Genomic DNA, 25494 nt, shown 5'->3' with positions numbered 1-25494 from the left:
TGCCAGCTCCAACCACCGCTAGATACAATACAGAGGCGGCCCTACCCTCTGGAATATACAAAACGCTACACAGACACAATACGTACCCTGGGGAAGAAGGGCCACCCCAGCAGCCTGTGTCCTCCGTGGTCCACAGTTAGCCCCACTGTCCTGCCTCAGCTACCTCTCTGAATAAGAAGCTGGGAGCCCCCCTGAGGGAAAAGTTGCTATGGTGAGAGTAATGAGGCCGTCAGACCTCCAAACAAACCAACTCCACCAGCCTCTGGCTCTTAAATAACAATCATTGTCATCCAGAAATGTAAGGACTCAGCCCTGGTCAAGGTGGCAAAGGGTCTATTTGTCTTTCCCCATTAGACAGAGGTCTTGTCTTGCTACCCTAATTGTAAAGGGGTGACTGGGAAGGGGTGGTAGGGACATGGTGGCGGTGGAGACTTCAGCCCCACCTCTCCAAGTTTTGCTGACAGGGGTCTGCTTTTAATTTTTTTTTTTATCCCATGACTTGTTTTTTAAATCCCAGAACTTCTTTTTCATAATTTTTTTGCAACTTTTCATGAAACTTTTTTCTACTTTTTTGCCAAAGGTTTTTTTGCCACAACTTTTTTACATTTTTTATCCCATAACTTTTTCACCCCATAACTTTTTTTAATCCCATAACTTTTTCTATTTTGTGTTCTTTTAATAAACACTTGCATAGTTTTATTACAAGTTTGTAAAAATGAAAGAGATTATCTCATGCCAGGCATGCCCAGCATTTGCACAGTATCAATACCTTTAATACCACAGTTTTCAAGACACGCAAAATAAAATTTTAAGGCAAAAACAGCACTTTGCAACAACTTAAGAATTTATTACATTACAGTAGCATGACACCAGCAGACAATAATGCCACTTTAGGCAAAAGTCTTTCAGTATTTCCTTATACATTGTTTACAAGAATTCATAAATTGCTAAGTCATTCTAAGAAAACTTGGCAGATAAAGCTTTGGACTGGAATTGGCATTTCTTTCTCTACTTTTCCTTCCCACCGTTTCTTTTAAACTACAGTGTTCATGTTTTAAAATGTTTTAACTTATTTCAGAACATTGATAGCAGTTACTTTTTTAATAGTTATATTATTTTAAAATGACTAAGATAAAGTTTTAGAGAAACTATATTATGGATAGGGCGGATTTACATGTTCAAATTTTCTAAAAATCAGCTTTGGTATTAGAGCTGATTTTTTTTTTTTTTTCATTTCTGGAAAACCTATCAGGTTTAATTAAATACTTTAAAAATGGTTACTATATATTGCAATCTTTAAATAGGTGTTTTGATTCTTCCTAAGAAAATTCAAATTTAGTCAGTTGAACTCACATTTTTTTTTTTTTTTTTTTTTTTTTTGAGACGGAGTCTCGCTCTGTCGCCCAGGCTGGAGTGCAGTGGCCGGATCTACATTTTAACATTCTATGTTTCTGATGAACTCTAACCTTCCAATGTTGCCTTCTAAGCAAATTGAAAGCTGCCTTACACTGAATGAGGAAGAGCACAAATACTTGGCTGAATGAGGTATCGCAAAAGACTGTGTGCACTTTAAAGAAAGACTTAAGTTATTGTCCTACGATTTCCATCCTTTTTAGCTGTTTCTTAAATATATGCCAAATACCTACACAAAGAGTGGAATTTCAGTTAACACATTAAATTTATTTTCCAGATGGACATTCAGCTGAAATATGCCAGCGTGTGATTTAACCCATCGGCACCTGATGAACACAGTATGGTCAGATTGGTCACAGATGCTAAACACTATCTGAAGGTCATGCCCAGTCACTGATGTTTATCAGGGTAAAAGTGAAGTGATTTCAACGACAAAAGTACCTTTGAAATAATTTATCAATGTATTCGGTAAACCCAGTTTCAGAATGATAAAGAAAAAAACATTACACAAAATAATGTGGCTAATTCACAGTGGTCCAATTTCTAGCCTGAGGGTTTAAAATGGACTTAAAGTAATGGTCTTTAAACTGAACTCAAAGAATGCAAAAGCAGGAAGTTCAGAAAATAAAAGGCAAGAACAGGACTTTAAGTGCATTTTAAACCCATGGGCTAGAAATTGTACCACTGTTAATTAGTCACATTATTTGGTCTAACATTTTTTCTTTATTATTCTGAAACTGGGCTTATCTAATACACTGATATATTCATACAATTTGGAAGAATCAGTTGAAGTCACAGGACCCAATATTTGCGCTCTTTCAGTGAATGCAGGCAAATCTGTTATTCATCAGTAAAATCGTATTTTAGTCTCCTGTTAACGTCATATTTATAAAAGTATCATGAGGATGCCAAATGCTGAAAATGGAGATGGTCTAGTAACTAGAAATCCCCACCCCAGGGAGCACACGTACATATCTCCCTACATCCTAATACTGTGATGTGTTTTGGATCAGACATTAGAACCTCATGAAGTTTTAACTGTTGAGTCTTTCCCAAGCATCATCAAGTTATGATTTAGGCAATGTGTGACTGAAATTCATTCATTCCTCATGCATAGGCACGATCACATAAATACTGCACAAAATATGTCCCTACAAAGTAATCAACAGTGCACACTTGAGGGCAAACCGCATATTGAGCTAATGAAGGGCTCACTGTGATTAAGATTGGATCAAACAGTAGCAGAACATAAGCAAATTTTATCTGAATTCTGTAATGAACATACATGCTATAATAACATTACAAAAGCATGGCAGCCTATTCCAAACCAGCGAGAATAGTTCTGTGCAAACAGTGGGTCTTTGGGTGTTTGAACTCCCACCACGTAAGGGCGAACTCGATATACATGCTAATGACCTACAATTATGAAATTAAAAAAGAAAATGCTAAAGGATGCCAGAGTGAACCTCAGTGAAAGCCACAGAGACCCAATCTCTTTTAACTTTTTACAAATAAACTTAAACTACAAACTAGAAACACAAATAATCAAGAGTGGCTCTAACATTCAAATGAACTAAATGAATTGTGTAGGAGATTAACCCCATAACTTTGTTTCTTTTTAAAAAGTTTCGTGACCAGCTCTTTGATGACGGTGATGTTTATCTCCTTCTTGGCAGCCAAGCCCAGCAAAAGAACGGCACGCAGCGGTTGCTGCCCAAGCCTGGGTGCTCCTGGTGCTCCTGGTGCTCCTGCTGCTCCTGCGCGATGGGCTGTGCAGTGGGGTTGTCGTGGGGAGACCCCTCCCTGGCCTCTCCTTGCCCAGTCTCGGCGCTGACGCTGAGGCTCAGCTCACAAAGATCTTTGGAGAGAGGGAGGCGGGGATCTGAGTGCAGCGCCAGCACCCCCTGCTCCTGCCTGCCCGCCCCGCCTGAGGGCTCTATTCACCGCCATGCTTGTGGGCAGCCCCAAGCTCCTGGGGGGCTGGGGCTCCTGGACGGGGCTCATGAGCAGGGTTCTGGGCAGAGATCAGGAGTTTGCTGTGCTTGTTGTTGTAGTCGCTGCCAACCATAACAGCATCTCCTGCAGCGCCAGCAGCTTCACCTGGAGGGAGGGGTGCTCAGCTGTCACACCGCTGCCGGCGCCCACCCCTACCCCTGCAGAGATGTTGCACACCCTACCTTCATCTCCTCCCTGTGCTGGACCAGCCTGATGATGTCCTCCTCCCATTGCTGCATCCTCGGCACTGCCCCCTGCCTCTGTTAGAAGCTGATGAACATTCCTGCGGGAGGACAGGGCTCAGATGCTGGGGCCCCTCCGAAGGCCCTGCAGCTCCCCCTGCCCTGCCCTGGCCTCCCACTCACTGATGGCATCTCTCTCCCCAGTATTCGATGAACGGAAGTTCGGGTTTCTCCACCAGCTCACTCAGGTCCGCCATCTCCTCCCGGTGGTCCATAAAGCCGCTCTGGAGCCAAAATAATGGGGTCACATCTCGGCAGAGACCTGCCCTCAGGTGGCATTTTCAAATAAGTCATGGAGAAGCTGGAGGTGAGTCCTGGCATGGGCCAGCTTCTCCACGACTTCCTGCAGGGCCCGGTGGGTCTCCCCACTCACAGACTCGCCCCCAGTCCCTGGGGCTGGGACCGCTGCCTCTGGCTCCTTCTGGGCCGAGGCCACCAGGTAAGCCAGGTGCTGGCAGCACACCCTCTGCTCTGTCACCCGCTCTCGTAACCCTGCCTGCTCCTCCTGGGCACTGGCTCCAGCGGATTTGAAACATGCCACCTGAGGGCAAGACGTGAGCATTCTTGTAGGGGCATACACAGAAGAAACGGGGCAGAGGGGTGGAGCGCAGCCCCTTCCCTTGGGGCCTCAGTTCGTCACAGGTGAAATGGTGTCTGACCACTGGCTCTCGGAAGGGGTGAGGGTCCAGAGAAATCAGAAGGCAGGGAAAGTAAGAGCATAAAGGGGTCTTGCAGGGACCACAGAGGAAGGTGGAAAATCGGTGTGGGGGGAGTCAGGCTCACCATGGCCTCCCAGCTCTCCAGGTCCTCTGGGACGCTCGGCATGGGCCGAGGTCCCTCCTCCTCCTCACTGTCCAGATGTCCTCCTCCATCTCCTGTGGGGAGTGGCCAGAGGGCTCCTCAGACAACCCAACAAGGCAGGTACTGTGGGCCCACCTCTGCCTCCGCCCTCACTATGTAACCCTGAGCCAGCCCCTCCTAGAGAGGAATAAGCTACTGTTCTTTATTTATTTATTATTATTATTATTATTTATTTATTTTTTTTTTTTTTTTGAGACGGAGTCTCGCTCTGTCACCCAAGCTGGAGTGCGGTGGCCGGATCTCAGCTCACTGCAAGCTCCGCCTCCCGGGTTCACGCCATTCTCCTGCCTCAGCCTCCCGAGTAGCTGGGACTACAGGCGCCCGCCACCTCGCCCGGCTAGTTTTTTGTATTTTTTAGTAGAGACGGGGTTTCACCGTGTTAGCCAGGATGGTCTCGATCTCCTGACCTCGTGATCCGCCCGTCTCGCCCTCCCAAAGTGCTGGGATTACAGGCGTGAGCCACCGCGCCCGGCTACTGTTCTTTATTTTTCCTTTTAAGTACCAAGATCTTGCTATACCGCCCAGGCACAGTCCCACTACCGGTCGGTGCAGGAGTTCTGACCTGCTCCGTTTCTGACCTGGGCCAGTTCAGCCATCCTTAGGCAACTTGGTGGCCCCCCCGCTCCCAGGAGGTCGCCATATTGATGCCGAACTTAGTGCAGGCACCCGGTCGGCATAATGACCAGCTGTTCTAAAGGTCTCTTCCAACTCCTCAATCCTGTGCTGCTAACAGTCCCCCCTTCCTCCTGGGGCTCTGTCCTCTTCCTCTGAGTGGCCTCCCGTACCTTCCCCAGGGAGAGCCGTGAGGCTCAGTTGGTCCTGCAGCTGCTGCTTCTGATGGCTGGTAGCCTCCAGGTGCTCCTAAGGGGCCAGGAAAGAGTGAGAAGGCACTGAGTTTGCCAGGTCGTCCCCCTCATGGTCCCGTCTTCAGCAGCTCCCTCCCTGGGTCTCCTGTAACTTCAGCGGGCCATCTCGGCCACCGCTTTGCCCCAAGCTTCCTGCTGCTGCAGCTGGTTCATTAGCTGGGTCTGCTGCAGTAACTGCCTGTGCAGCGCCTCCTTCTCAGAGGTCAGATGCTGATAGGCGGCCACCTGCTGCTGATAGGTGGCCACGGACTGCTGCAGGTGACCCAGGTAATGGTCTGGCTGCTGCTGCAGACTCTGAGCCTTTTGGCTCTTCAGCTCCACCTGCAGGAAGACCCTGGGTGTGAGGGCAAGTGGCGGCTGGCTTCCAGATTCTGGGCCCATTAATAGGGTAGCGAGGGCACTGTGGGGCTCTGTCGCCTGCCCAGGGCCCTGGCCCCTTACTCCAGGCCTAAGTGACTGTCTCCCTTTCCTAGAACCCCATGCTTCCTTCCTCAGCCTCAAATCTCATACCCTACTTCACCATTTAAACTGTAGGCCACAGACTGCTGGAAAAGCAGTGGGAGCCAGCTACCATCTGCTAAGTGTGCTACAGGCCTAATGCTTTCCATGTATTATCTCACTTAATCCTCAGCTCCTCTGTAAGGAAAATGCTACCTTCCTTTTGAAGTTAAAGAAACAGAGGCGGCTGGGCGTGGTGGCTCATGCCTGTAATCCCAGGACTTTGGGAGGCTGAGGTGAGCACATCATGAGGTCAGGAGATCAAGACCATCCTGGCTAACACAGTGAAACCCAGTCTCTACTAAAAAATACAAAAACTTAGCTGGGCATGGTGGCAGGCGCCTGTAGTCCCAGTTACTCGGGAGGCTGAGGCAGGAGAATGGTGTGAACCCGGGAGATGGAGCTTGCAGTGAGCTGCGATTGCACCACTGCACTCCAGCCTGGGCAACAGAGTGAGACTCCATCTCAAAAAGAAACAGAGACTTAGAGATGCAAAGTACTTGAATGGTGATCAGTGGAACCGAGGTTGGAATCCAGTTTCAATCTAAGGAGCATTTTTGTTTTGTTTTGAAACAGAGTGTCACTCTGTGGCCCAAGCTGGAGTGCAGTGGTGCAATCTCAGCTCATTGCAACCTCCATCTCCTGGGCTCAGGCGATTCTCATGCGTCAGCCTCCTGAGTAGGTGGGATTACAGGCATGCTCCACCATGTCCAGCTAATTTTTTTTTTTTTTGTAATTTTAGTAGAGATGAGATTTTACCATGTTGGCCAGGCTGATCTCAAACTCCCGACCTCAAGAGATTCTCCTGCCTCAGCCTCCCAAAGTGCTGGGATTATAGGCCTGAGCCACCGTGCCTGGCATAAGGAGCCTCTTATCCCACTGTCTGTTCCCCTATGATTGGGGGGCTCTATGCCTCTAGCTGGGATGATGATGTCCAGACCTGGGAGGAGCCCAGGGCTACCCACCTGTAAAAGTCAGAAGGCAGGAAGGAAGAAAGGGTCATAAGACTGCCCTGGAGGGTGCTGAGGTCACCTGCCCCCAGGCTGGAGCTGCTTCTGGCCTGGCACCTCCCCTCCCCAGAGGCTGGTGCCCGCTTCCCAGCCCTTCTTGGATGGGGGGGGGGTTACAATCTACTTCACCTCGCCCAGCGTCTCCTGTAGCTCCTCCACTTGCTGCTCCAACTGCAGTGCGCTCTTGTTCTCATTGTTCTGGACAGAGAGAAGCAATCAGCTGCCACCCACTGCAGCTGGAGACCCCAGAAGTTGGTGTCTGACTCCCATGACACGGGGAAGGGTGGAGGCAGGTTAGAAAAATCATCCCCTCTCTCCCACAGCCACCAGAGCAGGGCCCTGGCTCACAGGTGCCTTTAGAAGTAACATTTCACGTGAGGGCTACACTGCCCCATTTTACAGGTGGGGAAACAAAGGCCTGGAGGGCTAGGGAGGAGGGCAGGCTCCGCAGGTGGGGCAACGCACCAGCTCCTCGACGCCGCTCTGTGGCTCGGCCAGCTGCTGAAGCCTCTCCTCCTGCCTCCCAAGCCTCTCCTTTTGTGGCCGGTTCAGGAGACTTACGTGCTGATGGTTTTCCACGTGGGCCTGGAGCTCTGCTGACACCCTCTCTAGTTCCTTCCTCAGGTGCTGCAGCTCCTCCTCAGGGGGCACTGCTGGGGGCTCCGGGGGCAGGGGTTTAGCTGAGAAAGGAAGCAGACAATAAGGGCCTCTGGATTCTCAAAAACAAAAACAAAACAAAACAAACAACAACAACAAAAAAACCGTCCTCTTGGAGCACAGCTCCTCTCAGGCTCCCCAAACTTGGCCTCACTGCTAATGATTCCTCGCACCCGATGGTAGCCAATCTTCCAAACCACTTTCAGATGGAGAGCACTGTGGGTGACTGACAACGGGCCCCCTTTGCTGATGGGGACACTCAGGCTTATGGAGATAACAAGCCTTGCTGTCTCCCGGCACAGACCTCTTTCCCTCTGCCTCAAAGCCCTTCCATCCACCCACCTCCCTGGGGCATTCTAAGCCACCCCCAGAGCCCCCTCCGATGCCAGGCCTGCTCCCAGGTCACACCAGCCCCATCTTACCCATCTGGTGTTTCAGTTTCGATAGACTCCTCTCCAGCTTCTCTACCAGACGCATGTGATGCTGCTTCTCCTTCTTTAGTGTGCAAACCTGCCCAAAGCACAGGGATAAAGGGCCCTGGAGAGAGGGGCTGGTGGCTGGTTTCTGCCATCTCCCTCTCTGCCCCCACCTCCACAAAGCCCCGACCCATGACCACCTCTGGCTGTATATTCCCATGTTACAGATGCCCAGAAACATCCAGTGACCTATCTAAGGTGGCGGGGCTGAAGGGTCAGATCTCACCTCCTGGGACATTTTTCTCATCCTCTGCTGCCACCGGGCCCTCTCTCCTTTTAGATGTTGAACATATTCGTCTCTCTCTAGATGGGCTTGTTTGAGTGAATCCTTCATCTGCAAGAATGGGCACAGAAGTTAGGAAGGGCTGTCACTGGTCCTCACCTGCTCCTGGCCACCTGGGGTCATCTTCCTTCCCTCCCTCCCTCTGCAAAACCTCACCTGTGTCAGCTGAGCTTTCAGCAGTGCCTGCTCCCGTAAGGACTGCTCTAACTTCCACTCCATACGTGCTTTACTGCGGCTCGAGGACTGGATGGTGAAGAGTGAGAAGTTTCTATCTGGGGAACCTGGGCCATTTCATACAGTACCCCTTAAACAGGCTAGGGCTAGGCTGAATATACAACTCAGTCAGTAAAGATCGAGGCATTTCCAAGTCTGTGGTCTGGTTTTTAAAAGAACTCAGTAAAGTTGGAAGGGACAGGGAAAGAGATCGAATTTACAGCTGGCTAACAGAGGCCCAGAGAGATCAGATAATATTGCTCTTGTTATTACTGTTATTACTACCACTGTCTGAACCTTTATGGAGTGTTTCACCAGGCACCATGCTAGCAATCCCATTTATTCTCACAACAACCATAGGAGACAGTTACTATGATGACCTCTATTGTGTACATGAAAACACATGGAGTATTTGAGGTTAAGCACTTGCCTAACATCACTTAGGCAGAGCTGGGATTTGAACGCCCAGGTCTATCCAATTCTCTAAGCCCATTTTTCTTGCTGGGGATGGGGGTACAGATAGGAAGGGGAAAATGAATCTTTTGTTCACTGTTTGAAAGGATGATACATTCGCATAGTTCAAAACTCAGAAGGAACAGAAGGGAAGTATCTCCCAGCCACCTATGGCTCTCTCCTGAGTTTTTTATGAACCTTGCAGACATGTTTTCTGTATATTATCATAGTATGTACACACACACACACACACACACACACACACACACACACACACACAGGTTTCCTCTCTCTACAGAAATGGTAACATACTAAAGGTACTCTTCTGTATCTTCACGAGTAAAGTACCCAACCGCACCTAGGACTTGGCCAAGACCACAGCCAGGTAAGGGCAGGGCAGGCACTTGGCCTCCAAGTTCAGTGTCCAGTACTCGCTCCCCACCGCGCCCCCCAACTCACCCACAGCAGCTGACTCAGCCCCAGGCTGCCTCTAACAACCAGACACAAAAGCAGTGAGGAATGGCCATGCCGCCTTCTGGGCAGGACACTCCATCCTGCAGAAGGGACCTTTAGGCTCACTCCTCCATCTGCGAAGCCGGGCTCCCAGGAGATGGGGCAGGTGGTCAGACTCACCTTGTCCGCCGCCTTCTTCTGTGTGGCGGTGACAGCAGACAGAGCCCGCTCTAACTCTTCCGTACGCTGCGATGAACGTTGCAGGCGGCCAGCCAGATCCTTCGACTCTTCTGTAATGACAGATGTGAGATGGGTCCCAAAGGACTCCCCTAAAGACCTGTCAAAGTGCCAGGCTGAAGGATGACAGGGCGCCCAGATTCCCACCTTCAAAGCATCTGAGCGAGCGTTTCGTGCGATACAGGTCCGTACTTAGTTTCCCTTTCTGTACGTTCAATGTCTGGATTTGAACCTTTGGGAGAAAAGCCAAGCAAGTGCTGAAAGAGAAGGAAAGAAACATTCCCCGGAGGACAGGAGAAAACTTCACACCCTCCACTCACCTCTAGCTCCCTTTTGGCTTTCTGTTTCTCATTGTTTGCCTTCTTTTCCTATAGGAAGAGGAAGACAGAGCTCTTACCAGGGGGAGGCAGAGATGGCACAGCAAGAGACATGCCCCCAGAATGCCACCAATGCCCCAGGACAGGCCCACCCATGAGACCAGGTTATCAGGGACCCTGTGGGGATGGGGTAGAATCTGAGGGATGAGCGTTCTTCCCCAGGCTGGGAGTGGGTGAGATGAGACAGGGGCCTCTACATCTGAGTGCCCCCCAAACCCAGCCGTCATGTCGCGAGGAAAAAAAGAAATCACATTACTTCTTCCAGCTGATGTTCCACTTGTTTCTTCTGTTGTTTCTGTGGGGAGAGTCAAATTAAGGTGATGGAGGGTGGCCCCCTCAACTCTATTCTCCAGACCAGGAAGCGGTAGGTGGGGCCAGGAATGGATTTTAAAGGCAAAGTTCTCAGACCCAATGGGAACACGAACTGGTCAACTCTCCTCAAGCTCCCAAGGACAGAGGATTTGGGTCTTTGTTGGTTTTCACCCATAGCCACAGAACTCAAAGTCTGAATGTGGAATCTCTTGAGAGGACAGGAACACAATCCTCTAGAGATGGAGTTGGAGAAAGGCCCCCCCTCCTGCCTGCTTGTGATTTAGAAAAGTGTGTTCATTCAATAAACATTGACTGAGCACGTACGGGCCAGGTATGGCTCTTCACAGCAGATATAGGATGGAAAAGGACAGACAGCAGCCCTTGGCCCTGAGGTTTCCATTCTAGGTGGCCTTTAAATCTCGGACTCTCAGAGCTAACAGAAACCTTAGATACTCACTACCTCCTCTGGAAACCCGAGTCCAGAAAGGAGAGGCGGCTTGTCCAGAATCAAAGAGCAAATTAGGGACTGAGTCACAGCAGAAATACAGGGCCCCTGACAACCAGTCAGGCTTACACTCCCCCAAGAGGCAACAACCCCAGGGCGTGTGTAGCAAGGACTAGAGCAGGGGTGTGTGGAGAGGAGAGAGTTGGCAAAGAGGGCAGCAAAACAACAGCCATGCTGCGTGCTCTGGGGTCCCTCCAGGTGAGGTCTGGGTGCCCCAGCTCCCTATTTGCCCTTGGCACCAGGGGCCCCCAGTCCCTTTCTTCAGGGTCCCAAGGGGAAACTGGAGCCCAGGATTGTCAGACTGGAATCAGGGGACCCCACTGGACTCTTACCAAAGATTTGATGGTGTTCTTCAGTTGACTGATTTTGACAGACCTCGAGTCCAGGACTACTGCTAGTTCTTGGGACGGGCTCTGAGGCACATGCAGAGAGGAGGAGGTGGAGGAGGAGTTGTGGGAGAGGTAGAGAGAACAATCATTAGGGCTGGGGTGTGTGTGGGCTGTCTCAGCTGGCAGAGGGGCACCCAGTCCCTGCTGTGGGAGGAGGTTGGAGGATTGGCCTGCAGGGTCACTGCCCCTCCACCCAGAGCCTCTTACCTCCAGATCCTTGAGGGGTGCAGATGACGTAGGGCCCTCTCCGTCGATACCTGTTGCTGACTACAAGAGGTGAGAGTGCACATGGAGATGTTCTGTCCCTCTCAGTGTCTAAGCCCTCTCACTTCCTTTTTTCCCCATCAATGGGCAACATTTTCTTTTCTGCCTATCTTGGACCCTTCGTCCCATAACTCCTTTGTGCCAACGTCTCTCATGGTTCTTATCTCCCCATCATCCCACCCTGGGGCCCTTTCTGTGACTCCTGATGGCAAATGGCTGTTCTCATTGTCCTGGCTTCCCCTTGAGACTGGGGATGAGGAAAATCAAACAGCAATGACCATATCCTGGTGTCCTGGGTGTTTACAGTAGGCCATGTACTAGGGATTAACATAAAACAATAAGCCGGGCACGGTGGCTCAAGCCTGTAATCCCAGCACTTTGGGAGGCTGAGACGGGCGGATCACAAGGTCAGGAGATCGAGACCATCCTGGCTAACACGGTGAAACCCCGTCTCTACTAAAAAATACAAAAAACTAGCCGGGCGAGGTGGCGGGCGCCTGTGGTCCCAGCTACTCCGGAGGCTGAGGCAGGAGAATGGCGTAAACCCGGGAGGCGGAGCTTGCAGTGAGCTGAGATCCGGCCACTGCACTCCAGCCTGGGCGACAGAGCCAGACTCAGTTTCAAAAAAAAAAAAAAAAAAAAAAACACATAAAAGAATAACAAATCTCATTTAAAATTCACAAATGGAAGTCAAACAATAATACCACCTCTATTACACAGATGTGCAAAGAGAGACCCAAAGAGCTCAAGCAACTTGCCCTAAATCATATCCCTAGCAGATGGAGAGGCAGGATTCAAACCCAGAATTCTGAACCAGTACCCAACAGTCCATTCACAATCTTAACAATTACCCTCTACTGCCCCTTGGGACCCCTGTCCCCAGTAGCCTGGTCAGCCAAGACTCACATCCCCAGGTGAGTGGGAACCACCAGAAGTGGCTGTCTTAGGGACACTGCCATTTGTTTTCCCATTCTTCTTCGCTTCTGCTGGACCACCAGGGCTGTTTCTCTGCCAATATTCTTTTAACTGTGGGAAAGAAGAGCAGTAATCCTCATGAGAACTATCGGCCCCTACAGCCACATCCTCCCTTATAGTTTTAACAAAATGCTCTTATACACCATCTGATTTAACGACACCAACAACTGTACAAGGTTTTTTCACCATCATTTAGTGACTGAGAGGGATTGATATAATGGCTAGGAAAAAAAAAAAAAAGAAAGAAAAAGGTGATACTGGAACTTCGAAACTCAGTCTTCTGACTCCAAGCTCTGGGGTTTTGCCAAGAATCAGCAGCTGCCAGGGACCAAAACCAGAGGTAGAGGTAGAAAAGTAAACATTAGGTAGGCAGGCACTGCATGGTTTAGAGTCATACATCCTCACACATCTGTTAGTATCAAGAAGTGCACCAGTACCTCTCAAACTTTTATATCAATGTATCCTCAGGGCAGAAGGCAGCCTTTCTGTTAAATCTGGGAATTCATCAGAAAGAGGACAACCCAAGCCTCACTTCAGAGAGAAGTCTGGTATACTCTCAGAAGCCTATGTGACTGTCATCCCTAAGTACATTAATGTCTTTTCTCCTGATCTCAAGAGAATCAAGGGAAACTGATGCTTCAGAAAGATGTCTCACATTTATCCCGTGGCACTCAAAGTTCCCCAGGTCAAGATAATATGAGGAAGATTCAAGCTGTCAAGTTCAGTTTCCCAAGATCTATTCCACAGAAGATGAGCAAATCTCACTTCAGAGACCACAGACTGAAGGGCAGTCTGGTCCCAGAACCATGGAGAATTAGAATATGAGGTGGAGAACTCAGAAAAAAAATGTTAAAATCTCTCTGGAAAGTAGAAGCCTGGGAGAAAACCAAACCAAACCCATTCTCCCATTGCCACCCAGAGATACTGTCAACGTTTTGAGCTCACGGGGGAAGTGTAGGTTTTTCCCCCTGTCAATGTCTATGTTAAGGGAGTGAGGCAGCCTGAAAGTGCTTGCTCCTAGATCCCATAGTCTCCATTCCCCTTCCAGCTGCAAATTTGTGCTGTGACCAGAGGAACAAGAAATGGGGTGACAACACTTAGGGGACTGGGTCATAAGTTCAAAGGCCGGTCTTCCAGTAATGACAGTTAGTAGGCGGATTGTGACATCACTACATTCCACTCGTCCTGGTTGGGGGTGGGGCACATCAGCGCAATGTCCGAGTCCCACTCCACTATGGGGGAGGGAAACACAGGGTTGGGACCCAGGTCCTTGCAGACACCAGCACAAAGAGCCCATGGAGTTTGACCTTGAGGCAGCAGGAGGGGAGGACCGAGTCTGCAGTAGGGAGCCCCAGGAATCACCAGCCCAAAGTCACCCAGGGACAACTGGCGAGGGTGGGGCCTAGGGCTGGAGGACCCAGGTGCTTGGAAACGTGAGCCCAAAGAACCCAGGGAGGTCAAGTTTGGGTAGGCAGGAGGTGAGAGCCCAGTAATGGAGTGGGAAGCCCCAGTAGTCACACACCCAAAGTCACCCTGGGGTGATTGGTGAGGGCAGGGACTGGGCTTCTTGCTGAAGGGGCAGGGCTGATTGACAAGACTTTGGTGGGGGCAGCCCAGAGGTGCCAGGGTTGGGGGGCCCAGTTTGGTGTGCCTCAGGAGTGATATGGACTCTGGTAGTGGTCTTGTCATCAGAGGGGATCTGTGGCTGGGTTGGGGGGCCATGACCTGGTGCATTTTTACCTTTCTCTTGGCTAAGGCCAGTTTACTCTGTCGAGTTTCTTCTGCCATCGCAGGGTGGGGAGGGAAGCGGGATTGGGGCCACGTCAGCAAAATCCCAGCGAGCACTGATCAACGCCTCCAGTCACCTACCAGGCAGCTGAGCGACTGAACCAGAGGAGGCGTAACCAGGACTCCAGTAGAATGCAGAAAAGGGGCGTGGCCTTAATGCTCCAAGCCCATTGGTCAATGAGAAGATGAAAGGGAATTGGGGCGTGGCCAATCAGCAGGCAGCAATGTGTCCAGAGGGGCCTGTGGCTCACAAGGAAAGCTGCCCATGCAACCACTGCCCCCACCCACTCAGAGAGAGGGAAGGGGCTGCCCAATCTGGGAGAGGGAAGGGGCCGGTTTTTGTTTTAAAAGCTTTAAAAATTTTTTTTTTTAAGTGTGTATGCTTTATATATGTGTGTGTCTGTGTGTGTGTATGTGTTCCTCCAGAGCTGTCTTCATTATCCAGCTTCTATGCAACGTCTTTGATTTTGGTCTGTATTTTTCATCTTCAAATACAGTACAAAAATTACCAGTATTACCTTAATTGAGATACAGAGCCTATAAAAATGGAAAATCTATAGCATGCTTGATGGTTAATGAAACAGACTATATTATCCAACATTCCAATAAGATAAGATTATCACAATGATTTCTCTTTTTTGGAAAAACATTTGTTTTATTCTCTTATGTTCTTGTTACGATTTTTTTTTTCTTAAACAAGAAACAAGTCTAATTATCTGTAAAAACACAAAGCTTTTGTGCTGGGTGCGGTCGTTCACGCCTGTAATCCCAGCACTTTGGGAGCCCGATGCGGGTGGATCACGAGGTCAGGAAATCGAGACCATTCTGGCTAACATGGTGAAACCCTGTCTCTATTAAAAATACAAAAAATTAGCCAGGTGTGGTGGTGGGCACCTGTAGTCCCAGCTACTTGGGAGGCAGAGGCAGGAAAATGGTGTGAACCCGGGAGGCAGAGCTTGCTGTGAGCCAAGATCGCACCACTGCACGGCAGCCCGGGCTACAAAGAGAGACTCTGTCTCAAAAAAACAAAACAAAAGAAGAACTTCTATTTCTCTCACTTTATAATAAAATTTTAATATCTCCTCCTGGGATTCCACTAAGACTTATTTTAGACCTTATTCTGATCTCCCTCTCCCCCTCAACCCCACCAACTTCTGCTCAATCATCTATTCTCAAGTCTCTCTGTGTAACATACTAACATACTTTTTGGAGAGAATTGTCTAACCAATGAATTCTTTCTTCTGGTGTCTAATCCATCCACTGAATTTCGTATTTCAACAATTACTTTTTTTACTTCCTTATTTCATTTTATTCTGGGACAGAGTCTCACTCTGTCACCCAGGCTGGACTGCAGTGGTACGAACCTGCAGCCACAGCCTCCTGAACTCAAGTGATCCTCCACCTCAGCCTCCTGAGTAGCTGGGACTATAGGCAGGTGCCCCACACCCAGCTAATTTTTCTTTTTTTTTTTTTTTTTTTTGGTGATGGTGAGGTATTTTTTGTAGAAACAAGTTCTCACCCTGTTGCCCAGGCTTGTCTCCAACTCCTGGGCTCATGCCATGCTCCCACCTCAGCCTCCCAAAAAGGGCTGGGATTACAGGTGTGAGCCACCCTACCCAGCTATATATTTTATTTCTGTAAGTTCTGTTTCTTCCATTTTCGTTTCAGATCTTCCTCATCACTCCTGGTGGTCTTACTGCTTCCTCAATTTTATGAGTGAATTTTTTTTACATATATTAGATTTCACGTGTAACTATTTTCTCACAATTCTAATATTTGAAGTCTGTGTTCTGTATCTGATAATTCCAAAACCTATAGTCTTTGGGAAACATATGATTCATTGTTTCTGATCATTCTCAAGTATGTTGGGTTGACTACTTGAATGCTATGATTTCACTGAATTCCTAGTTGCCTGCTCTTAATCTTCGGGAATACTATAGGCTTAAGTTAGAGATAATTTCCTACAGAAAGTATCTGTGTCTGCTTTTGATGAGAGCTGTGGAGACAATTAACATAAGCCCACTTTACCACCAAGCGTAATCCTGACATTCTCTTGAATTCTCTTGGAGAATCTCAGAATTACACAAGGTTCTCAAATTTGGCTGGCCAACCTTGCTCATTTATACACAGAAGACTAGACTGCTTAGTATTGTTGGTGACTCACTTCCTCCTACCCTGGAATAAACAAAACAGATCTCTCCTCTGAATGTGATCACAGAAGATTAAAATCTGAAGGTGAATAACTGGAGGCTGTGGGCAGCAAGGAAAGACAGGTATCTTTCCTCACCACAGAAATAGGTCAGAACCTGGCCTAAAGGCTGTGTGCTCCAGGATTTCACTATTTAGCTCAACTACCAGTCCCTCCATAAGCGTGAACGGAAGCTTGTTAGAGCACCATGTGGCCTTTAAACCACAAACTCTTGCTAAAAGTCATGCTCATGGTAAAAAACCTATGGCTTTGGAAGGCTTTCTCGGTAATGCGGTAATGTCCTGGAATGAAGGTTACAGCCTGCGTTTCATGTTAACTGAACCGAAAACCAGCCTGAACAACATCCTTCTGCCCCGTGCAGGCTCTCAGCTCCTCTTGGTTGGGCCTTGGGCAGCCAGACTGTCTGGTTTTAATCCTTGCTCTGCCACCTGTGACCTTGGATAAGTTACCGACCGTGAGTTACCTCATCCACAAGATGCAGATATTAGTAATACCCTCTTTTTAAGTTCTTAAGAGGATTGAAAGAGTAAATAAAAAGTAAAAATTAAAAAGACTTGGTAAGCATAGGCACAGAGTGGGGAAAAAAGTAAAAAATAAATAAATAAATAAATAAAAAGACTAGTGCCTAGCACATAAAAGTTCATCAGGAATTAATTCTATAATATGAACTCAACTTTGCAAAACTTCAAAGTATATATAACTTTTAACTTACTAGGGTATACATACCAATAATAAATTTACAACTGTAGATATGTTTGTCTACAGTAAATATAACAAAGACTAAACAAGCAGATACTAAATCATTAAGTGATTATCAGTTAGTATCTTTAATTTTCCTATACTTCTATATTTTCTTTTTTTTTTTTTTTGAGACGGAGTCTTGCTCTGTCACCCAGGCTGGAGTGCAGCGGCCGGATCTCAGCTCCCCGTAAGCTCCGCCTCCCAGGTTTACGCCATTCTCCTGCCTCAGCCTCCCGTGTAGCTGGGACTACAGGCGCCTGCCACCTCGCCCAGCTAGTTTTTTGTATTTTTCAGCAGAGACGGGATTTCACCGTGTTAGCCAGGATGGTCTTGATCTCCTGACCTCGTGATCCGCCCGTCTCGGCTTCCCAAAGTGCTGGGATTACAGGCTTGAGGAACCGCGCCTGGCCTACTTCTGTATTTTCTACAGATCATCTTTGTAACAAGAAGAAAGCAAACCAAATGAAAATGAAATGAATTCTCTCAAAAAGAATTAAGGTAACAAGAAGGCGCACAAAGTAATATAAAATATATCTTATGGTTTATATAAAATTCTTAATAAAAGTACCTTCTTTGCTCCAAGCTACACTCTGGCTTTGCCTTTGAGTCAGGTGGCATTTCTTTGCACGATGACCGGTTCTATTGAGTAGGCACTGCTTCAGCCCTACAGGAAACAAAACATCTCTGGAACACAGCAGCATTCCTGATTCCCACTTGAGAAGGCCTAACAAGATGCCATGCACCTCAACAGCAGCAGATCAGTGTTAAAAAGCCTGGAGACAAGGGGAAAAAGTAAAATTGGACCATTTCCAGAATCTCACAAAAAACAACAAACTGACGTTCTAAGTGCCCAACCATGAGCAAGTTAGAACCTTAAATAAAGGTCACTCTTAATGCCGATCCTAGCATAGATTCACCACCAAGTACAATCTCATTTTACTGGTTGACCTTTTTCATTCTTGAAAGTAGGGGCTATGAAAAAAAAAGAACACACACTAAAATTTCTTTAAGAGAATCTAGCTTAAATCTAGCTTACATAATCAAAACACTCTATTGAGGGTGAAAATTGAGTATCATAAGAAAATCACCTGTTTCGTGAGAAGTTCCATACATAATGCTCTTCTACCCAATATATACCTTAAAGAGAAAAAAGGAAACATACAAAATTATCTCCAGAATTGTTCCTGCTTAAACAATTTCTACGTGCCATTACTCAGAAAGCAAGCACACAGTAAAGATGAGAAGAGAACATGCAAGCATGAACATACTGGTTAGGGATATAGGCTATGAGTAATTAAAAAATTCTAATGGTATTACTCTCATGTAATTGCTCTGAAATTCTAGTCAATTGTTTGAAATGGCTCTTAGAACAGGATACTTTGACATTTTTATGATGTCAGAAACTAAGAATTTAACCCTAAATATTCCAAAGAATAGGTGCAGAAGAACCCGTTTCCTTAAATGGCATTTGAGTATTCTTTTTTTTTTTTTTTTTTTGAGACGGAGTCTCGCTCTGTCGCCTGGGCTGGAGTGCAGTGGCCGGATCTCAGCTCACTGCAAGCTCCGCCTCCCAGGTTTACGCCATTCTCCTGCCTCAGCCTCCCGAGTAGCTGGGACTACAGGTGCACGCCACCTCGCCCGGCTAGTTTTTTGTATTTTTTTTAGTAGAGATGGGGTTTCACCGTGTTAGCCAGGATGGTCTCGATCTCCTGACCTCGTGATCCACCCGTCTCGGCCTCCCAAAGTGCTGGGATTACAGGCTTGAGCCACCGCGCCCGGCCTTGAGTATTCTTTACAACTGAAACTTTCTCTCCCATCCTGTGATGGCCAAGAGTTTTTCTTCTGACAACAGCACTGACCTTACCCTATCCAAAATACGAACATCTGCATTGCTTCATGGTTGGAATTGTTTTTATCCATTCTGTCATGAGAATCAAAGGGTTCAGACCATGTAGCTCCTCTCTGGGACTCCTCAGATCCTTTCTAGATCTGAAGACTATTCTCTGAACCAAAGTCAACTTCTGGGGGTGTACCAGATCTCCCATTAGAAAATTACTTATATCAAGACATTTTATCCTTTTAACTCTTTCTCAAGCAAAATAATTTCGTTTCTCCTTTACTGTTACTTTAAATTTCAAAATACACAGATAGCATACCTAAAATATAATCAAGGGAATGACAGTTTTAGAACACAAACTGTGGTAATTTTGAAAACACAAAAGCTAAGACCACTAATTAGGTCTATGTGGACACCAAGTCCACCACAATCTGTTCTGTCCTCTGGGGCTCTGCCCACACATTTCCCTTGCCTGAGATTCCTTCTGCTTCCCACCCTTCCAAATGCTGTATCTCCCCCCAGAAAACCTGCCAAGACCACCCCAGCCTGCACATCTTCCATTCCAGCTATCCAGAGGCATCCTTGTGTTGACTAAACCAAACTATTTTGCAGAGAAGGCATCTAAACACTTCTACTGCAGACTATTCACCTTAATAATTGTTATCGTGACATTATTCAATAACAAAATGAGGGCAAGAAGTCCTCTCACTCCCTTATCCTGGAGAATCCAAGCCAGTGTCTTTCCCACTTGCTTTGCCCAAACCCTGGGACCTTTCAAAGTAACAGTTTAATGGAAGAGAAAGAAAATCTAAAAGAAAAACTCTCCAAAAAATTAAACTCAGGCAAAGAACCATGGGATTAAAAATTTTTATTCTTTATGTATTTCATTTCTGAAACGTAGAAATCTATCTCCCACTCCTTAAATCTTCCACTGGGCTAAGAGAGTATTGTATAGAATGTGCACTTACTGATTTAACAGAATTAGAACATCCAGGCACTCACTGAGATTTTGCTTCCACAACCACTCAAAGTCTAGTGATTAGTTAATGAGTTAACACTACACTTGATCTTCACATTTTGGAAATGCTGACGGTAGACAGGGACTTGTTTTGGGAAAGGAAGTATACAGTAGATATTGCTACCCATTACCCAGCCACCACCACCTTTCCTTTAAAGTACCCCACTCTTCCTTTAAGGTTTCAGAGTCTCAGAAAGTGGGAAGAAAAGAAGTTTTTGCATTTTCAGATCAAAAGAAAGTACATTTGTACAACCACATAATACCTATGCAAAGGTTTGTTGAAATCTAAACACAAGACAGAAGTAGTTCTAGCACCTCCGCCAAAAGTAAGGTCAGTAAACTTTTCCTCAATATACACTTTCAGCAGCATCGACACCTAAAAGTGTTCGACTTTACTACTGTACTAAATTAAATTACATTCATTTTGTCAATATGTGTTCCAAATTCCTACTGCTCTTTGTCTCCAAGGGGTTCCTGCTGAATATTGAGACAGTTGAAGATTACTAGGGGAAAAAATTCTTAATAATTGAAGTAAGGGTCATCTAAAGATAATATGCCACATATACAGTCACAGTCATATTTTCAACTTTAACAAGATTCAGTTGTCAAAGTTGTACAGCAAACACTATCCTAAGCTTAGCCTCTTCAGGCATTTCATTTATAAATACTGTAAAGAAAAGCCGGTCACAAAATGCCACATTTTGTATGATTCTATTTATATGAAATGTCCAGGAGAGGCAAATCTACAGAGAGAAATTAGATCAGAGGTTGCCAGGATCAATGGTGGGGGAGACGGGTACAGGACGTGACTGCTAATGGGCACGGGGTTTCTTTTTGGGGAGATGAAAACGTTCTGAAATTAGGGAGTGGTAATGGTTGCGTAACTCTGAATACACTAAAAACCACTGAACTGTACACTTGAAAGGTGAGGCTTATCATACAAAAACTATATCACAATAAAGCTGTTTAAAAAATGTTTGGCTATGTCAAGAAACAAAGAAATAGGGTCATAGCTAGAAGATGTGGGATATAAAATACATGGAAAAAAACTGCTCAATAATCTATCTAGAATCACACAGTGCTTAAGCTTTACCCTGGCTAAAATCATGAGCTTTGTGTTTTATTGATATTTCACATTTTTTACTTCTTCTAAGTCAGCCAATAATTCCTCCTCCTCACTTAATAGTTGACTACAAAGACCAAGCCATTTTGATTCTGCCGGCAATGAGCTTTCACATTTCATTCCTCCTGCCATTCCCAGGACTACCAAACCAATGTAAGTTCTCCTCACTTCACTCTAAGACAACAGTGTGGCCCTCAACTACCATCACACTCTTCAAGGCTCTGTGAGGACAATGTGTCTCATATTCTCTTCTCCTGCCACCAGATTTATTCTGAGACAGTTACTTTACTGTTACTTCCCTGTTTCTCAACCAGTTCCACAGAAAGATGAATATCCAGGCATGCTGTCATGTGACTGTAGTCCCAGCTACTTAGGAGGCTGAGGTGGCAGGATCGCTTGAGAATGGGAGGTTCAGACTGCAGTGAGCCATGATCATGCCACTGCACTCCAGCCTGGGCAACGGAGTGAGATTGTCTCAATAACTAATTAATCACCTAACTAACTAAATAAATGTGGTCTATCCATGCAATGGAATATTATAATATTATGAGCCTTAAAAAAGAAAGCCCTGTCACGTGCTGCAACATCGATGAACCTTGAAAACATTATCCTAATTGAAATGAGCCAGTCACACAAAGACAAATCGTGTATGATTTCTCTTACATTAGGTTCGACATTAGTCAAACTCATGGAAACAGAAAATAGAACGGTCGTTTCCAGAAGCCAGGGGAGAGAGAAATGGAGTTGTTGTATAGTGGGTATAGTTTCAGATCTCCAAGAGGAGCAAGTTCTAGAAACTCATTACTCAACAGCATGTATACACTTAACACTACTGCACTGGTTAATACGGTAAATTTTATGTTGTGCGTTATCACCATAATATTTACAAAATAAGGGGCTTGTGTTTCCCTTCGTTGTGATCTCCCATTTTTCACTTCAGCATTTTGAACTTTAGGTTTCCTGTAGCTGTTTTACTGAGCCCTGGAGTTACCGGCTGAGAATGTCTCCACCACCTTGTAACCTCGTAGGCAGACACTTCTCAGCATCTTATTGGGCTCCTTGTGCTTGACTCTTAAAGTGACATGGAGACATGCCACTTGCTGAGAGGCAAAGCAAGGCAAAATGTGACTGCCTTCCTGGCATCAATGAAGGCAGAGAGAAGGGATCTTGGAGGCACAGATGTTAAGGCATAAACAATAACAAGGGTTGCCAGCAAAAGAACTAATCCCTCTCCTGGTAACATTTGCAGGTGTTTTTCACACGGCCAGTGGATTTCATAATGTGAGCGCTGTCCAGCACCAAAGGCAATGGCCAACAGGCATGGAGCAGCCTGCAGCGTCCAGCACCCAGGAGGACGGCCAGCAGGTAGGGAGCAGCCTTCAGCGTCCAGCACCCAGGAGGACGGCCAGCAGGTAGGGAGCAGCCTTCAGCGTCCAGCACCCAGGAGGATGGGCAGCAGGCACGGAGCAGCCTTCAGCGTCCAGCACCCAGGGGGATGGCCAGCAGGTAGGGAGCAGCCTTCAGCGTCCAGCACCCAGGAGGATGGCCAGCAGGCACGGAGCAGCCTGCCTGTCCCAGGAAAGCAGGAGTCACAGGACACAGCTGGACCCAGGTAGGCATGTATATTAGTTTTCTGTGGCTGTTAGAGCAAATTACCAAAACTTTGGTGACTCAAAACAACAGAAATTTATTTTCTCACAGTTGTGGATACCAGAAGTCCAAAATCAGTATCACTGGGCTGAAATCTAGGTATCGGCAGAGCCAGTGCTCTCAGAGGCTAAGGAGAAAAATGCATCCTGGCCGGGCGCGGTGGCTCAAGCCTGTAATCCCAGCACTTTGGGAGGCCGAGACGGGCGGATCACGAGGTCAGGAGATCGAGACCATCCTGGCGAACATGGTGAAACCCCGTCTCTACTAAAAAAAATACAAAAAACTAGCCGGGCGAGGCGGCGGGCGCCTGTAGTCCTAGCTACTCGGGAGGCTGAGGCAGGAGAATGGCGTAAACCCGGGGGGCGGAGCTTGCAGTGAGCTGAGATCCGGCCACTGCACTCTAGCCCGGGCGACAGAGCCAGACTCCGTCTCAAAAAAAAAAAAAAAGAAAAGAAAAGAAAAATCCATCCTTTGACTTTCCCAGCTTCTGGTGGCTGCTGGCATTCATTGGCTTGCAGCTCCACCACTCCGGGCTCTGCCTCCGTGGTCACAGGGCCTCCTTCTCTTCTGTCTGAAGTTAAATCTCCTTTATCTCCCTCTTATAAGGATACACGTGTCAGGATTTAATGCCCACAGAGACAATCCAGGATATCTCTCCTCAAGATCCTTAACTTAATCATACCGGAAAAGATGCTTTTTCCAAATGAGGTAACATTTACAGGTTCTAGGAATTAGGACTTAATTATTAGTTTCCACTTATAAGTGAGAACATGCAGTATTTGGTTTTCTTTCTCTGGTTTAGTTTGCTTAGGATCATGGCCTCCAACTGCATCCATGTTGCTGAAAAGGACATGATTTTGTTCCTTTTTATAGCTTCATAGTCTTCCTTGATGTGTATGTGCCACATTTTCTTAAAAAGAGATTGATTATGGGGTCATGGCTTACATTATTATGAAGGCAAAGAATGTGCCATCTGGAAGCTGGAACACTCAGGAAAATTGGTGATTTAATTCTGTCCAAGTCAGAAGGCCTGAGAATCAGGAGAGCTGATGGTGTACATCCCAGTCCCAGGGCAGGAGAAGATAAGGAGATGTCCCAGCACATGGAAAGAGGCAGAAAGAAAGGGGGCAAATTTCTCTTTCCTCCTTTTGTTCTACTCAAGTCCTCACCAGGTTGGATGATGTCCATCTCCATGGGGCCATCTACTACTGAACTCACTCAAAAGCTAATGTCATCTGGAAACACAAACACACAGAGAAACAATGTTTAATCTGAGCACCCTGTGGCCCAGTCAAGTTGGCACATAAAATTAACCCTCACTGTGTAATCCCAGGAGCAAGGCCCAGGCTGGAGTGCAATGACGGCTCACCGCAACCTCGGCTTCCCAGGTTTAAGTGATCCTCCTGCCTCAGCTTCCCCAGTGGCTGGGATTGCAGGCCTGAGCCACCATGCCTTGCGAAATTTTTTTTTTTTTTTTTTTTTTGGTTAAGACAGGGTTTCTCCATGTTGGTCAGGCTGGTCTCAAACTCCCGAGCTCAGTTTATCCACCCACCTCAGCCTCCCGGGGTGCTGGGATTGCAGGCGTGAGCCACCAAGCCCGACCCAATTTATTAATCAGAAAGGAATGAATCTGCCTGGTCTGGTGGCTCACCCTTGTGATCCCAGGACCGTGGATGGCCGAGCACGGGAGATTGCTTGAGCCTAGGAGTTCCAGACCCGCCTGGGCAACATGGTGAAACTCGGTCTTTTTGTTTTTTTTTTTTGAGATGGAGTTTCCCTCTTGTTTTCCAGGCTGGAGTGTAGCAGTGCGGTCTCAGCTCACCATGGCCCCACCTCCCCGGTTTAGGTGATTCTCCTGCCTCAGCCTCCCCAGTGGCTGGGATTTCAGGCATGGGCCACCATGCCAGCTAATTTTGGTTTTATGTTTTTGGTACAGATGGGGTTTCTGCATGTTGGTCGGGCTGATCTCGAACTCCTGACCTCAGGTGATCCCCCTGCCTCCGCCTCGCGTGGTACTGGGATTGCAGGCGTGAGCCAGCGCGCAAGGCCTAATTTATTAATCAGAAAGGAATGAATCGGCCTGGTGTAGGGGCTCACATTTGGAGTCCCAGGACTTTGGATTGCTGAGCAAAGCAGATCTCTTGAGCCTCGGTGTTCCAGACCGGCCTGGGCAACGTGGTGAAACCCGGTCTCATTTTTGGTGTATTTTTAAGACGGAGTTTCGCTCTTGTTGCCCAGGATGGAGTGCAATGGCGCGATCTCAGCTCACCACAACCTCTGCCTCCGGGGTTTAGGTGATTCTCCTGCCTCGACCTCCCGAGTAGCTGGGATTACAGGCAAGAGCCACCATGCCCGGCTAATTTTGTATTTTCTTTAGTAGAGATGGGGTTTCTCCATGTTGGTCGGGCTGGTCTCCAGCTCCCGACCTCGGGTGATCCCCCCGCCTGGGCCTCCCAAAGTGCCGGGATTGCAGGCGTGAGCCACCCTGCCCAACCGAAACCCAGAACGGAAAAACAAAGCAAAAACCACAAACATTAGCCCAGCTTGGTGGGCCGCAGGCAGGTAGTCCCAGCTACTCTGAAAGCTGATGTAGGAGGATTGCTTCAGCCCAGGGGTCTAGCTGGCAGTGAGCTATGCTGGTGCTGCTGC

At 47.3% G+C, this 25494-nt stretch overlaps 1 protein-coding gene across 1 annotated transcript; it reads right to left on the bottom strand.

Annotated features, from left to right (window-relative positions):
• Positions 1 to 1432: 1432 nt before the first annotated feature.
• Positions 1433 to 24039, bottom strand: LOC106992337 (golgin subfamily A member 8G-like). The gene is made up of 20 exons (XM_077938790.1): positions 24015 to 24039; positions 14220 to 14323; positions 12411 to 12530; positions 11448 to 11507; positions 11184 to 11264; positions 10291 to 10329; positions 9978 to 10025; positions 9805 to 9889; positions 9601 to 9710; positions 8458 to 8544; positions 8245 to 8352; positions 7965 to 8052; positions 7351 to 7565; positions 7015 to 7083; positions 5297 to 5372; positions 4434 to 4525; positions 3774 to 3874; positions 3591 to 3691; positions 3358 to 3513; positions 1433 to 3271 (listed from the first exon to the last, which is right to left on the bottom strand). Exons 1-20 carry the CDS (start codon positions 24037 to 24039, stop codon positions 3072 to 3074), a joined length of 1965 nt encoding a protein of 654 aa, XP_077794916.1. The 3' UTR covers positions 1433 to 3071.
• Between the last annotated feature and the right edge of the window lie 1455 nt (positions 24040 to 25494).

This window comes from Macaca mulatta, chromosome 7, assembly GCF_049350105.2.
Source record: "Macaca mulatta isolate MMU2019108-1 chromosome 7, T2T-MMU8v2.0, whole genome shotgun sequence".
Classification (NCBI taxonomy): domain Eukaryota; kingdom Metazoa; phylum Chordata; class Mammalia; order Primates; family Cercopithecidae; genus Macaca; species Macaca mulatta.
Note: the sequence above shows the minus strand (reverse complement) of the source record. Positions and strands in the feature narration are given on the sequence as shown.

What these genes read in the sequence shown, in the direction of transcription:
- LOC106992337 (XM_077938790.1), bottom strand. Translation starts at nt 24,039, where the DNA reads ATGGAGATGGACATCATCCAACCTG. An exon ending in GATGGACATCATCCAACCTG is followed by an intron (nt 14,324 to 24,014) that starts GTGAGGACTTGA and finishes GGCGTTGATCAG; the next exon opens with TGCTCGCTGGGATTTTGCTG. An exon ending in TGGAGAGCTGGGAGGCCATG is followed by an intron (nt 3,875 to 4,433) that starts GTGAGCCTGACT and finishes TTTTGGCTCCAG; the next exon opens with AGCGGCTTTATGGACCACCG.